Source organism: Peromyscus californicus, unplaced genomic scaffold, assembly GCF_007827085.1.
Source record: "Peromyscus californicus insignis strain IS unplaced genomic scaffold, ASM782708v3 Scaffold_15__1_contigs__length_86483966, whole genome shotgun sequence".
Classification (NCBI taxonomy): domain Eukaryota; kingdom Metazoa; phylum Chordata; class Mammalia; order Rodentia; family Cricetidae; genus Peromyscus; species Peromyscus californicus.
The window spans coordinates 79442378-79457729 of NW_026294447.1; the positions used below are offsets into that span (position 1 = coordinate 79442378).

General features: G+C 43.6%; 1 protein-coding gene across 1 annotated transcript in view; it reads right to left on the reverse strand.

Moving 5' to 3' along the window:
* The window catches only part of Syne2 (spectrin repeat containing nuclear envelope protein 2), a 321778-nt gene that overhangs the window by 67011 nt on the left and 239415 nt on the right, over positions 1-15352 (reverse strand). Inside the window, 7 exon segments of the mRNA XM_052739574.1 lie at positions 2291-2446; positions 5632-5808; positions 7501-7647; positions 8057-8239; positions 9383-9515; positions 10565-10761; positions 14652-14783. Coding sequence (XP_052595534.1) covers positions 2291-2446; positions 5632-5808; positions 7501-7647; positions 8057-8239; positions 9383-9515; positions 10565-10761; positions 14652-14783 — 1125 coding nt within the window.

Here is a 15352-nt window from a genome sequence, read left to right on the forward strand (position 1 = left end):
ATTCAGCCTTGGCTCATGAGTTAATTGTGAGACCTTAGATGTGACTAGAGGTCAGATTAATCACTAGAGGCAAACCTCACTTTCACTTTGCACGATGCTGTAACGGAAAATGCTGCCAACTGGGCACACTGCCCTACCTGTGGGTGTGCCTGGTTAGAAAAACTTCCTTTGTAGCTTGCAACACGGCTTATGCTCCTGACATTAGAGCTATGGATCAAGTAGGTAATGGTTACCGGTGGGAAAGTTGGGGACGGAAGGGGAATGGCGTAAAGGAACAAACTGGCAATTATTGTAACCGTTATTAGAAATAGAAGGAAACAAATTTGATTGTAAAACTGTCCATGCAAACTATTGAAAGTGTATATATAAAAACAGCCCAGGCTATCTGGGGCCACTCATTTGAAACAGGTGGTCATAGTTTCTTCACACATCTGTCCCAGGTCACCAGACCCGTTTGGAGTTAGACTCCAGCACACATGTCCTTGAACACCAATCAGAAGCTAGTGTTTTTCTCTGTAAAGTGATACCTTGAAATTGTTTGAAAATGTTGAATCGTTGTCTCCTTCCAATTTCTAATTATCATCCACAGAGGTTCATTTGAACTAGAGATTTCTAGTAGTACTTACCAGTAACTTGTCATATTTCCTCTACAGTGGAAGGACACTTTTCTCAAAAGTACTATTTAGCAGTACTATTTAGGAGTTAGAAGGAAATACCAACACACACACACACACACACACACACACACACACACACACACACACACCCCACACACCAAAAATAATAGTGTAAACAATAAGCTTGGCGATACTAGCGCGTGAGCCCCTTCCCTACAAGGCATCCATTCTTGTTTTTCCTCCTTGGAATAACACGGACTGGGCCCAGTGGTCCTGAAGTCCGCCCTTGCCACACTGGGACCTTCCAGCTCCCACCTCACCAGGTACATTAATCATCTCACTTTAAATCCTGATTTGCTGCACAAATTAAGTGGCATGAAGAGATTTGCTAATTACAGAGCTTCACCCGAAGCTTACTCCTGCTTGTCTGTGAGAAACAGTGTTAAATACCTTTTAAAAATCCCAATTCCCAAGGCTGGAGAGATGGCTCAGATGTTAAGAGCACCTGCTGCTCTTACAAAGGAACCAAGTTTGAGTCTCAGCCGCCAGGGTGGGGTAACACACTAGCTCTAGTTGGTATCCGATGCTGCTGGCCGCCTCAGGCATTCATACACACACACATAATTAAAAACAAATCTATGGAAGACTTGCTTAGGTTAGGCCTATTTGCAACTCTTTACAGCTTCCGGGAGAGGAATGCTGAGCCCCAGGTGGATGCTAAGGTAGAGGAGAGTGGGGGATGGAAACAGGAAGTGGCCATGGGAAAGGACCTCCCTATTTGCTGCTGTTTTTACTTTATGACCAGAGCTGTCAGTAGCCTCAAGAGAACAGGACTTTGACCCAACTTTCCAGCCCCAGCAGTGGCTAGTGGGATGCTTTCACACAGCAAGGGCAGAAGCAGTACTTGTTTGCTTAGCAGCCATGGGGATAAGTGATGTGCGGCTGGGGCATGACTAGCTCTGGCCGTGCTTAACAGGATCGGTCCACATCTTGTCAAGAGTCTCAAGGACGGTGTGACCTGGTCAATGGGATAACACCCTTACGCCCCGAGTGGGACTTTGATACTGGCTCCAAGGGACAAGTGGCCCTCCTTGAACACGGCACACAACAGGTGGCTGAAAATTATCTTCTTCAGGCAAAGTGCAGAATGCAAGACTAAGCAGAATGGAAACGTCTGAGTAATCTTGCCGATGCTGGGCAAAATAATAATAATAAACGCAGATGGAAAAGCCTGGAAGCCAAAATTGCCCCCAAAATGTTTTCTTTTTGAGAAGTGACATTCAAACCTCATAAAAGCAACAATGACCACAAAAGGGCCTTCCGTCTACCACTGAAAAAGTATCACTTTACAATTATTTAAAACCCATGGGTTCTTATCTCATGGATACGAGAAATAAGTACAGTTATGCACCATCTGCATGGTGGCAATCGCTTACTGCCCAGGTGTGTGGTAGGCAACCCCACTCTAGGTTTGTGTGAGCAGAGTCTGGTACAGCATTCATTAACCATGTACCTCTCTTGGATGCATCCCGGTCACTAAGCAACGCATGACTGAGTGCTCAGGGGAGCTGGGGCTGAGTCTCCAGAAACTACAGCATCTTTCCTCTTCCCCAGGACAAGTGTGGACATGATGTAGCCCAGACACCGGGTGGGCAGGTGCTGCCTCTGCTCACCTGGCAGTCCAGGAGCAGCTTCTCCATGGAGATGGCACTTTCAGGTTTTTGGAGTATTTTCAGCTTCTCTTCCTGGGCCTCCAACCAGCTGTCCAAAGTCTGTATTTTGTTTTCATTCTCAGTGATACTTTCCAGAAGTTGTTCCAAATGTTGGATCTATACGGGATGGATAAAAATATTACAAGGGGAACTTTCTTACTTTCATCCCTCTTCTTAAAAAACGTGTGACAGTTTGAGTTGGAATGTCCCCCATGGGCTCAGGCACTTAAATACTTGGTCCCCAGTTGGCGGAGCTGTTTGGGGAGATGGGGGCAGTCTGGTCTTGCTGGAGGAAGTATGTTGCTGGAGCGGGCTTTGTAACTATACAGCCTCACTCTACTTCCAGCTTGTTCTCTCTGCTTCCTGCCTGCTGTTGAAAATGTGATCCCTCCGTTTCTTGCTCACCACGCCTGCCTGCCTTCTCTCTGGAACTACAAGCCCAAATAAACTCTTCCTTCTATAAGTTCGCTGGTCATGGTGGGTTTTTTTTTTGTTGTTGTTTATTTGTTTTTGTTTTTTAAATCACAGCAACAGAAGAATAACTAATACAAAATGTAAATAGCATTGTGTGGTTATTTTGTTTTATTTTTGCTATAGCATCTGTATCCTTTGGAAATGAAAAGATAAATTGGTTTCTTCTTAAAGTTTTAATATTTTACACAACAAAATGCACTGGTCATTTTGGGATGAAGATTTGTAAATCAAGAATTAAGCTTTTAAACTCCTCTCTTTTTTTTTCTTTTCCCTCTTTTTTTAGTAAAACATAATCTGTTGAGATAGCCAGCTGTGCTGGAGTTTCATATTAGCTATGCCAAATAAAACTATGCTTCTAAACTTCAATATTTTTCTTCCAAACTCCAATATTTTTCATCATATCCTTCATTAACCTTGGTATAGATAAAGGGAGTTTTCTTCTGACTCTCCAGAGTTGCCTAACAATTACTTTCTTTAAAAAACATTTTTTTAGATTTATTGGTTTATTTTATGTGTATAGATGTTCAGCCTGCATGTATAGATGCACCATGTGCATGTCTGTTACCTGTAGAGGTCAGAAGAGGGCATCAAATCCCCTGGAAGTGGAGTTATAGGCAGTTATGAGACACCACATGGATGCTGGGAACAGAACCTGGGTCTTCTAGGAGAACAGCCAGTGTTCTTAATCACCGAGCCATCTTTCTAGCCCTGCTTAGCAGTTTCTTGATAGACATCAACATGCCACCAACATCTCAAATAGTTCACCAGTTTAATAAGACAAATCCGTTTCTAGTTCTGATTCTTATTTGTAATACAATTTTCTTGGGTAATCCTCTTCTGTCGGTCTGAAGCTCACTGCTTTGAGACATGCTGACAACCGCTACCCAGCCAGGTGTGCCTTTAGTCTCAGTACTCAGTGGAGGCTGGTGGATCTGTGAGTTCAAGGCCAACCTGGTCTACAGAGCAAGACTCTGTCTCAAAAAACATGAACCAAAAAAAAGGTCTTTTCTCAGATGGATATAGTATCACTTGATTAGTTATTCTAAAGCTGGAAATGAAGATACTGCCCGTTTTTGCACATTTTGTACATTTCTGTTGGGAGGGCTATCTATCCACTTAAACGACTGTCTAAGAATTGGACTACATGGTTAAGGGATCCAATGAAATTTCAGATTTTTTTTTCAGTGTTCTCAATGTTTTCCAAAGAAATTTTAAGTCATTCTGGCATCAGTAGTGTATGAATGTGGTAGCTTTGGGTTTTATTTTGCTAAAACATTTCTAACTTATTAACTATAATGCCCCATAGTGTTTGTTTTGGGTGTCTGAGGATTAAAATGGATACATTTATCTGTTATGGGGTATTTGTACACTGTGTGAAAGTGTATTGCTGTGATAGTTTGTAAAAAGCTAAAGGCCAATAGCTAGGCAGGAGGTATAGGTGGGACTTCCAGGCAGATAGAGAAAGGAGGAGGAGATGAATCCAGGTGCCAGAGAGATGTCAGGAGACACGAAGAAGCAGGATGGGCGGTGTGTGACAGAATGTAGATTAACAGAAATGGGTTAATTTAAGTTATAAGAACTAGTTAAAAAAGCTAAGGTCAAGCTTTCACAGTTAATAATAGGTCTCTGTGTCATTATTTGTGAGCTGGCAGTCTAAAGGAAGGTCCAATTGCATTTATATATTAACTAGAATTTCGTTTTTCTTTCTTTCTTTCTTTTTTTTTTTTTTTGGTTTTTCGAGACAGGGCTTCTCTGTGTAACAGTCCTGGCTGTCCTGGAACTGTCTTTATAGACCAGGTAGGCTTCAAACTCACAGAGATCTGCCTGCCTCTGCCTCCTGGGTGCTGGGATTAAAGGCATGGGCCACCACCTCCTGTCTTAACTAGAATTTCTTTCTTTTTTTTTTTTTCAGATTTTTTTTTTCCATTTTACATACCAACCCCTGTTCCCTCTCCCTCCTCTTCCCCCGCTCCTCCCCATCTCCCCCCATCCCACCCCTATCCACTCCTCATAGAGGGTAAGGCCTCCCTTGGGTAGTCAACACAGGCTGGCATACCAAGTTGGGGCAGGACCTAGCCCCTCCTCCTGCATCACGGCTGAGTAAGGCATGCACCGTAGGGAATGGGCTCTAAAAAGCCAGTTCGTGTACCTGAGATAAGTCCTGGTCCCATTGCCAAGGCACCCACAAACAGACCAAGTCACGCAACTGTCACCCACATTCAGAGGGCCTAGTGCGGTCCCATGCAGGCTCCCCAGTTAACTAGAATTTCTAACTGAGAAATATCCTGTTCAAGTTGTCCATCCATTCATATACTTGAAAATTTTAATATGAATCTTAATTAAATAAATATATTTGTGTGCTTTTTTAATATAGGAAAGAGACGGGATATTTGCTACTATCAATATTAAATACTTTTTTCATGAATAAGCTTTCTTCACGTTTCAAGACCCTCAGTGGAAACTCGCCACGTGCATTCCTTTTTCTTTTTTTTTTTCCGTTCAGTCATCTTAAAGATGAAATGGCGTTGTCCTTTTGAACATGTTTCCATTTGAAAATGTCAAAATCTCTGACCTTTTGGTAGCCTGACATGTTTCTTTTCACTTGCCCAGCTCAGTTTCCCAAAGGAACCTCAACACAGCCGTCGCCATTACTTCCATCCTCTGTTGATTGCACCCACAGGAAATGCTAAAACGCGGGGTCTCCAAAGAGGCCATGGTTAGCAGGCTGACGACTGTGAATCGGCTTTTTGAGTAGCTTTTAAGAGTTCTCAGCCAGGGGTAATTTGCGAGGGCAAAAATCAAGCCTCCAAATGTGACTGAGGACGCACCTTTCTATTCAGGGCTCCAAGCACTCGGTGCCACTGGCGGTTCATCTCTCCCAGGTGCTCCGCAAACTCGGTCCTCTCATAGCGCTTGCTTTCAACGTCACAGGTGCTCAGCTGAAGCAGTGACTGGTTAACAAAGTCAACGATCCATTGCTTGTAGTTCATTTCCATTCTGAACTCCTAAAACACACAGACAAGCCAAATTAAACACCAATGTCAGCACGGAAGACCATCACACAAACTATATTTTTTTTCTCATGGCAGGACTCTAGGGGGCGCTAAGTGCCTATCCATTAATTCCAGTGTCAGGAGTACCTCCCACGCTTCCCAGTTTCCATGGGGCAGAGTGGTTGCTTTATCCCTTAGGAGACTCTTGACTCTTGGAGGGCATTACACACTCTTAGGCACAGCACGACTCACTTCCCTTCGAACACACTAGAAACTCTGAGGGTGTACCACATAATGGTAGCAGCTGTCTGTAAAGGGCTAGTAGGTCCCTGGTCTGCCAAAGGGGTCCTGTGAGAAGCTGCCTGAGTTATGTGAGATTCTGAGCTCTCTGAGGACTCACAGAGCAATAGGATAGAAAACAGAAGATAAGGGTCTGTCACACCTATGGGGAACCTGGCCAACTCAGGCAGCTGTTCTCCCTCTTGGTGACAAAGGCCTCTTATGGCTATTTTTTGTTCTACCGTGGCTTTAAATCCTACCATGACCCTAAACCCACCCAGGGTAATTATACATCTATCAAGCCTGTCGTCTGTTGGGTTTTAGTCAAGAAAGTTCTAGCACTGCTAATGGAGACATCCAGGAGGAACCAAGTGGGATATGCTAGTAATTGTAGCTTATCCAGACCTTTTGAAGATGCTACCAGCTACTCAAGTTAGGATGTGATGGTAGATAAAATCCCAAATCAGGCCGGACATGGTGGTATACACCTTTAGTCCCAGTACTTGGGAGGCAGAAGCAGACAGATCTCTAGGAGTTTGAGGCCAGCCTGGATTGCATAAGCAAGTTCCAGGCCAGCCAGGGCCACAGAGTGAGACCTGGCCTTGCAAAAAGAATAAAATGAAATAAGTAAATCTTCTGCGACACTCATACTTGCTCATTAAGCCCTTCATCTTCTGCCTTTCAGACACTAGCTCCATCAGCCTGCCAGCTCTTTGAAGGTCATACCCAGGCTCCTCACTTACCTGCCTAGCACACTACCTGGCACATAATACATGTTTGTGTCTTGTTACATGATAATGAAATCTACTCGAAATTCATATCTAGTGTAAAGGATATCAACTTTTTTCTTCCTCAAGGACATTTATTAATAACCACTGCAGGCCAAACATTGGGGTATTTTTTTTCCAGGTGAGCATCTCAGTCAAGGCAGGGAGGCAGGGAAGCAGCAATATGGTGGTAACAGTATAGGAACTAGAGAGAGAGAGAGTGATAGACACCAAGTCTGGCATAGTCATCTAATCGGGCAGGGAGACCTGGGCTGGAAGAGCCACTGAAGTCATACGGGGGCTGAGCCTTGAAAGGTGGCTCCAAGGGCGGCTGTCAAGCGGGCAGTGACATTCCAGACAGTGCAGTGTGCACACAGCATGCGGTGGAAGAGTGCCAGAAGCAGATGAGGCGCCCAAACTGGATTCGGTGTTGCTATGGCGTCGGGGGAGGAGATGAAGTCAGGGAGGCCCAGCTCAGCCGAGTCCATTAAGGACTTGGACTGTCCGCTCTAGAAAAATTGCCAACCCCTTCCCTCTCTGCCTCCCTTCCAATCCTTCTCTTGATCATATCTCACATGCCTCTTGGTGCCACCTTTCCCCTCTTAGTGATTTGCTTCTGCATCCAGTGGGAAGACTTCCACCCCTGCTGTGCAATTACCTTGAGCTTCTGCAGGAGACTTTTGACTTGAGATGCCGACCGCTGCGAGAGCTCTGTGTCCTCTCCCGCAGCCTGACGCTCCACAGTATTCATCCAGCCGATCATCTCGGAGATTGCGTTGCGAGAAGGCAATTTCTCCATCTGAAGCTGCAAGGACAGAATGATTTCCATTTCATTATCTGCCGCTAACGAGATGAATCAGGGCATTACTCAGGATGCTTTGATAGAAGGTCTTGCTACATGATTATGCAGGTGAGCCAGGAAAACAAACCCAGCATTAAAGTTTCAAATAAGTGACCCCCCAAACAATGATAAAGACCTCCAGATAAGTCAACTCAGAGGCACAGAGACAACCAAGAAATAAAGTAATTAAGCTTGATTTCTCTCTTAAGAAAGATTTCACTGGAGGAGAGTCTAGTAATTAAGACCTGTATTCAGTGGTGTATGTGTGTGGGGGGCTAGGTAGTGTCAAAGAAAATTATTGAGTTAGAAAGATAATTTGAAAAGTGTTGTGAGCTAACAAGTGCACGCTAATTTAAATGCTTTAAACGCTTACCTGGTGGAGTTTCTCTTGAATGTCTGGAAGCTGAGTTATGAGCACTGTCCACTTCTGTTCGAACTGGGCTAGAGAGGCTCTCAGTGTGGCGGTGTCTGCCTCTTTCAGGTGGAGAAGCTGGTTCCCAGTGCTCATCACCGCAGACTTCAGGGAGGACTTCTCATCAACTTCCTTGGAAAATTCCTAGAGGAAACAGTTTCCAAGATCAGATATGTTCAAAACTCAAGTACAGTCAGAATAACTGTCTGGACTACAAAACTAAGGATAGTAAACATGTCTACATGTCTACACACACACACACACACACACACACACACACACACACACACACACACACATTTTACCTACAGAGTGTTGGGCACCACTCCATCTACACTGGAGAACAAGGCATATGGAACCTCTAGCTCCTTTTAACCTAGAGGATTCATGTTTTTAAAAATAGGTAAGTTCAGCCTGGAGAGATGACCAGTGATTAAAAGCACTGGTTACTTTTACAGAAGACCCAGGTTCAGTCCCTAGTACCCACCTGGTAGCTAACAACCATCTGTAATTCCAGTTCCAGGGGGGATTTGATGCCTTCATGCAAGCAAAACACTCATACACATAAAGTTAGATAAGCCATATTCAATGGCCAATTTTGCAAGAAACTGTGGAACTCACTACACAGTCCATATTAAATGAATTACTTGGAATAAATTTTCAAATAAAATATTTGAAGTCTTTCCTATGTATAGGTAGGTTCTTTCAAGTACATTGAAAAAAATCTATATTTTAATGTCAAAGTGAGTAGCCATAGATATAAAATGAAAGAGAGTAAAGGTCAAGGGAAAATATTTCATATGTACCTAACAAAGTAATACAGATCCTGTGCCTAATTTTCCATGCTAAGGGGTTGAACCTCAGTGCCTGCACTCTTTTTAGGCGATTGTTCCATGACTAAGCTACATCTTTGACCAGTAAGTTCATTTTTTTATGAAAGAAAACATTTTTCCCCAATCAAAATAATAAAACCAAAACTTGAACAGAGAATTCTCACAAGGACTTAAAATCACACATCTGTTAACTCCATGAACTAATTATTCTAGAAGAAGGTAGTTTGAGGATTGGCAATTTCTTTTAATATTATTAATAAAATATTCCATGCCTGATCCAGCTTTACATTCACATATATACTGAAGAGTCTGTTAACAGTATAAGCAGAATGCTCCAAGAACACATCTTGCCCATGCCTTACCCCTTACCCACACATGGTAGCAGAGATCATTACAGCGATCCTGATACTTTTTTCTTGTTACTTATTTTTGACCAGTAGTATGAGAAACTTACAAAAAATCTGTCTATGTTGCTTCTGATGGTATCCAGGTCCTGAGAAACATTGAGGGATTGTTCTTTCCAGTAATTCAACGTTTGCTGAGACGATTCCAACCACCTGGTGAGCTCGGCTGAATCTCTGCTGTAACTAATGGAAGCAAAGCGAGAATGGAAATTAGAAACTCACTCTGAGGACAACACATACCTGTGCGTATTCTTATTTTATTGTTTATTTCCCTGATCAACACTGTTATTCAGAAATTCATGGCATTTATAAGTATTCTATTATGTTTTATACCATGCCCCAAGCCCCATGGTCTTACCGTTTTCTAGAACTCTCTCCACTAAGATAATCAAGAAGAAGAGGCATTTTACAACATTCTTATTACAGCTAGACTAAAGTCTACCCATCAACCATGACAGAGATCAGCCTGGTCATCAGTGTTCTTCAGTTACATGTTCACAATGGAAACAAAACTACCATTTGGAGATGGTGCTCAACAGCACACTACCATGGGCTGCATGCTATCGTGTTATGGAGGATGGAAACAGCCGAAGAGAATACCATCTTCCTTACAGCTTTTCAACTTGCTCAGCTCAGACAGCCTGTGAGAGGCAGAGATGAGACTGAGGCTTAAGGTTCTCTATTTTCTCCATCATCCTCTGATGGTTCAAGATAACTCCAAGCGAACACAACACATTCTCTGAAGAAGTCAAAAGACTCTCTGTAAACTTAAACTTTTTGTTTGTTTGTTTTGTTTTTCAAGACAGGGCTTCTCTCTGTAGCCCTGGCTGTCCTAGAACCCACTCTATAGACCAGGCTGGCCTCAAACTTGGAGATCCGTCTGCCTCTGCCTCCTAAGTACTGGGATTAAAGGCCTGCACCACCGACGCCCTGGTGCTTTTCAACTTTTTAAATCTTTGGAAGTAGGTAAGAAGATTGTAACATCCAAGCATGGAAGTATCCTAGGAACTACATCGATCCAGTTCCTTATGCTTGTAGAAATGTGCAAATGCCCCAGGACACTGCTAACTTGTTATCCTGAGTCCAGTGAAGCAAGCTCAGAGGTTAGTGTAATCAGAGAAAACACGGTACAATGTGGGGGACCACATACAACCTTAAGCTGACTGCCGAGTCTTCCTGGGGTCTTTCTCTGCAGCCGAATGTGAGGCCGAACCATCTCTAAGGCAGCATACCTGAGGAGATGCTTAAGAAGGGTTTGCAGTCTGTGGAGCTCGTGGTCAATCTTCTTGTTGAGAGACAACCACTGCTCTTCTAGCTTCGTGATCTGGCCCTCTAGCTCAGGACAGCTCACAGTTGCCGCCAGCTGTTTGCCTTCATTCAGGGTTTGGCAAAGCCTCGCATGCTTTCCATCAATGTTTCTTTTTATTTGCTTAAAAAAAAAAAAGAAAAAGAAAAAAAAAAGGCACAGAGTGAATTATTTTAAGTAAAATCTGCCGATCTTCTCTCTCTCTTTTTCTTTTTAGTAAGACAGGGTCTCATTATACAGACCAAGAAAACCTAAAAATTCACCACATAGTCCAAACTTGTAAGACTCCTGCCTCAGCCTTCCAAATACCGAGATTACAGACTGGCTCCGAACACCTGGACTAAGGGATCCTTCTGGCTCAGCCTCCTCAGTAGTGGGGCCATTGGCATGACCTACTATGCCAGGTTTCAGACAGGCTGGGTTCCACATGCAGATTATTTTTTCTTATTTAATTCTTTATTATTATTATTATTATTATTATTATTATTACTATTATTACGTGTATGGGTGCTTTGCCTGAATATATATCTGTGCCACATGCACATGCCTGGCACAAGAAGGTGGCACTGGATCCCTTGGAACTACAGTTATAGCTGGTTGTGAGCTGCCATATGGGTGCTGGGAATCGAACCCAGGACATCAGCAACCAGCACTCTTAAACATTGAGCCGGCTCTCCAGGTGGTACAACAATTATTTTGAAAATCAGGAAATTTTAGACATAATTTGCATAAAGTATAGAAATGAGGATTTCCAGGGCCTCTGTGAATACCAGGAGATGTAGCAATGAAGAGGCCCTTGTGTACATGGCCCTCATAAGAAGGGACTGTCTTTGCAGTCCCTCCCATACCAGTCCATACTCCCAGCTGCCGAGTCTCACAGACCGAAACCTAGACAGGAGGGGATAAATGTGAAGCTAATCATCTATTATCCACAAGACACGCAGACCAGCTAGAGAACTCATCTGTAGACGCTTCTCAGTATGAGGACCAAGAGGGAGAAAAGAACGTTCGAATGAATTAAAACAGCACCTTAGCAATCCAACTTCACATGTACATAAAATAATAAAATCCTTGAAAACTGCAAAGACAGGGACCCCCTGAAGAGAGCCCTATCTAAGAGCAATTACCTCCACAGCTTGGTTCAACTAATGCCACTTACCTGGTGGCTGTTTAATCTTTAAAAGTGAGTTATTACCAAAATAGAACTTTGGCTATTTTCTAACTAAGCTTTCTTGAAAAGTCACCATTTTCTTTGTACCTCTCTTCTTAACCACCCACCTATAATTCTATCCCTTCCCTGGCTGAACCTATAGGCAAGGATAAAATGTCCAAAATCAATTGCGAAAAGAGTTGTCACTTTCTAAGCCTTAAGTATTAATTTCTTTGACAGCACCATGACAGCACCTCTGAGAAGCTCTTTATTGCTGTTTTTTAAATGTGTATGTGTATACATACCACATATAAGTGTATCATAAGTTAATATAGAGCACCTGTTCCTTCAGAGAAGGGTGCTAAGGGCTCACCTTTATTAGGTTGGCTTTGAACGTAATGATCCCTGTTTCTACCTCCCAAGAGCTAGGATTACTCAGCACGCCCAGTGTATGCGGCACTAGACTTCAAACCCTGGGCAGGGTTCATGAATGGCAGGCAATGTACTCAACCAACTGAGCTACATCCCTAGTCCCCTCTGAGGGTCTCGATGTCTTCATGCTAGAGAGAAAAGAGACTACATGCTGATCAGAGAGAGCTTTCTGGTTTCAAGCAGCTTCTGAAGATGGATTGTCCCAGTTCCAAGGCTGCACAACTGTCGTCTGCCCAGACTCCACCAACCAAGGGGACCACATTGGCTGGACACCCAAACCTCTGTGACTCCAAGGGACTATGAGTGGCCCAAAGAAGTCTACAGTGAGGTGGGCTTTGAGGGATTTGTATATTTTAGTATGAAGAATTCATCCAGAAGGCTTAGAACAATTGTTTCTTTGAAAAAAAAAAAAAAAGCTTTCATGGATGGGAAGGAAACTCACTTGTCCTGCACCCATGAGGACATGAGTTCGGATCCTCAGCACCCAAGTAAAAGTAGGTGTGGGAGAATGCACCCATAACCCTAGCAGTGGGGCGGTGGAGAAAAAGATGCCTGAGACTCACTGGTCAGCCAGCCTAGCTGAAATGGCCAGCTCCAGGTCAAAAGACAAGGGTTTGTCAGGCCTGGTGGTACACACATTTTTTAATGAAAACTTCTACTTTATATATAATGAATGTTTTATCTTTCTGTCTGTCTGTCTGTGCATCATGTATATAACTGGTGCCCGAAGAGGCCAGAAGAGGACATCAGATTTCCTGGAACTTGAGCTACAGATGGTTGTGAGCTGGGAATCTAACCTGGGTCTGCTGCTTGCTTTTAACTCCCGGGCCATCTCTCTAGTTCCAAGTCACACACACCTTTAATCCCAGAATTCAGGAGGCAAAGGCGGAGGTGGATCTCTGAGTGTAAAGCCAGCTGGGTGGGTTTACATAGTGAGTTCCAGGCCAGCCAAGGCTACATAGTGAGACCCTGTCTCAAAAAAAGGTATGGGAAACAATAGAGGAAGCTGACCTTCAATATGGGCACATATAGGTGTACACACTTGTGTACACACATGCATATATCACATACACACACAAAAGCAAAAGATTTCAAATTTACTAGAATACTGCTCACATTTTAGAGGAATAATCAGGACACGTGACATTGGCTGGCATGAGATCATTCCCTTTTTTGTTGTTTTGATTTTTGAGTCAAGCATGCACTCTGTAGTCAAAGCTGAGATCAAGCTTAGAGATCCTCCTGCCTCAGCCTCCTGAGTGCTAGGTTTATAGACAAGCTAGATTGTCTCTTGATCCTGTGGTTTGATTTTCAACTGTCTTCCTCTAGGTGTGTGGGCTCTGTCCAATCAGAATTACACTGTAAGTATGTGTTTTGAAGCTCAGGTTTACAAAATTCTTTCTATTCTCATCTTATTTCTATACGAATAAATAAAGAATAAGTGTCTGCGAGGGCTCAGCCATTGACGGGACATTTCTACCCCCTCTCGTTCCAAGGCTCAGAGAATACTGTGGAGGAGGCAGGAAGAATATAAAGGAATGGAAGATGAGGACAAGTGAAATGCTGTCCTCTGACACACCCTGACTGCTGCACCCATGAACCTGAGCCACTGTTGGGCATAAAACCTGCACAAGATCCAGCCAGTGAAAAATGAGAGCATGGAGTTGGAGAGTGCTTAAGAGTGGGTACGGCTTTTACACAGTATCAGAGCTCAGTTCCCAGCACCCATATGGGAGAGATCACAACTGCCTGTAAATTCAGATCCAGGAGATGTGATGCCCTCTTTTGGACCCCACAGGCACTGCACTCCCATGCCAACACACACACACACACTGAAAAACAACCACCCCCCCCCCCCCAAAAAAAAAAACCCTAAAGTATTTTTTTCAGCATGGAGCTGGGAGGGATTTCCAAGGTCCTTCCCCTGACCATGGAGCTACTGAACAGTTAGTGGCTGATGGGGAAGGAGGGTTGCTACTTAGGGTATTGTTCACTGGCAAGATGACCCCATAACCACGTGGACTAACTGGTCTCTGAGTTATTTAAAAAATAAATCAAAGAAGTTGGAAGTGAAATACATTAGGAGTTGGGGAGAGTTGGAAGGAGGGAATGGGAAGTGGAAATTATTAAGGTGAATTGTGCACACCTATAAAATTTTCAAAGACTAATAACAATAATAAAAAGAAGCTAGGATTTATAGACAAGGTCACACATAGATAAAGGATAGAGCCAGGATTCAAGCCAAAATCTTAACCCCAATCCAGACCTATGCTTATGTTGAAGATTCCACATCCTCCTGGATACATCTATCAGTCTGATAAATAACGCTCAGTTTCAAGTCAACCATTCAGCATCAAAACCCAAAAGCCTTGTGGGCACGGCACACAAAGCACCATGGACTGGGCCTGTCATAAACTAAGACGCACGCTACCTGGTAAAATGAAATCCTTTCCAGCAATCTTTCTTCCGTCTCCTCCACCAAACTCACGGAGGGCAATGAAGAGATAAGAACTTCCAGGTCCTTCTCAAGAGATGCGTAGCTGTCATCAAACGCGTCCCATTTCTAGACAATAGACACCAGGAATCAGTTCCAGGGAGTGACAACCATAAAGCCAAAAATAAACATTGAGGCCAGAAGACACGGAAACACAGACCCCACGTAGACTCCAGGTGCACCTGAGAGGTGCCATGGTGTCAGGAACTCTGCCAATATTGGGACACAATCCCACTGTTTTTTGAAAAAAAAAAATTTTGTTTTAATCCCGTTGGTATGAATATGTGTCTATTTGCTTGCGGTGTTGGGGATCAAATCCAGGGTCCCATATGTGGGGAAGGGTTGAACCACTGCGGTACACCTCCTGCCTGGCATTAGAGCTTTATGCTAGCATTGTAAAACCAGGTAATGGGATCAAGAGAAAAACACAGCCATCAGAGGAACCATCTAGCCTGAGCACTGCTGTCAAGGCCTATCAATGTAAGGGAGACTTGCTCTTTCTGGGAAAGGCCAAGGGCTCAAGCTTGTTAGCAGCAGAAACCTCCATCACGTTGTTCTTGCCTCTCAGATGCAGTCCCCAAATCTAGTGGGCATTGTTCTATGGAGCTACCTGAGCTACCTGAGCTCCTGGGCGGTGG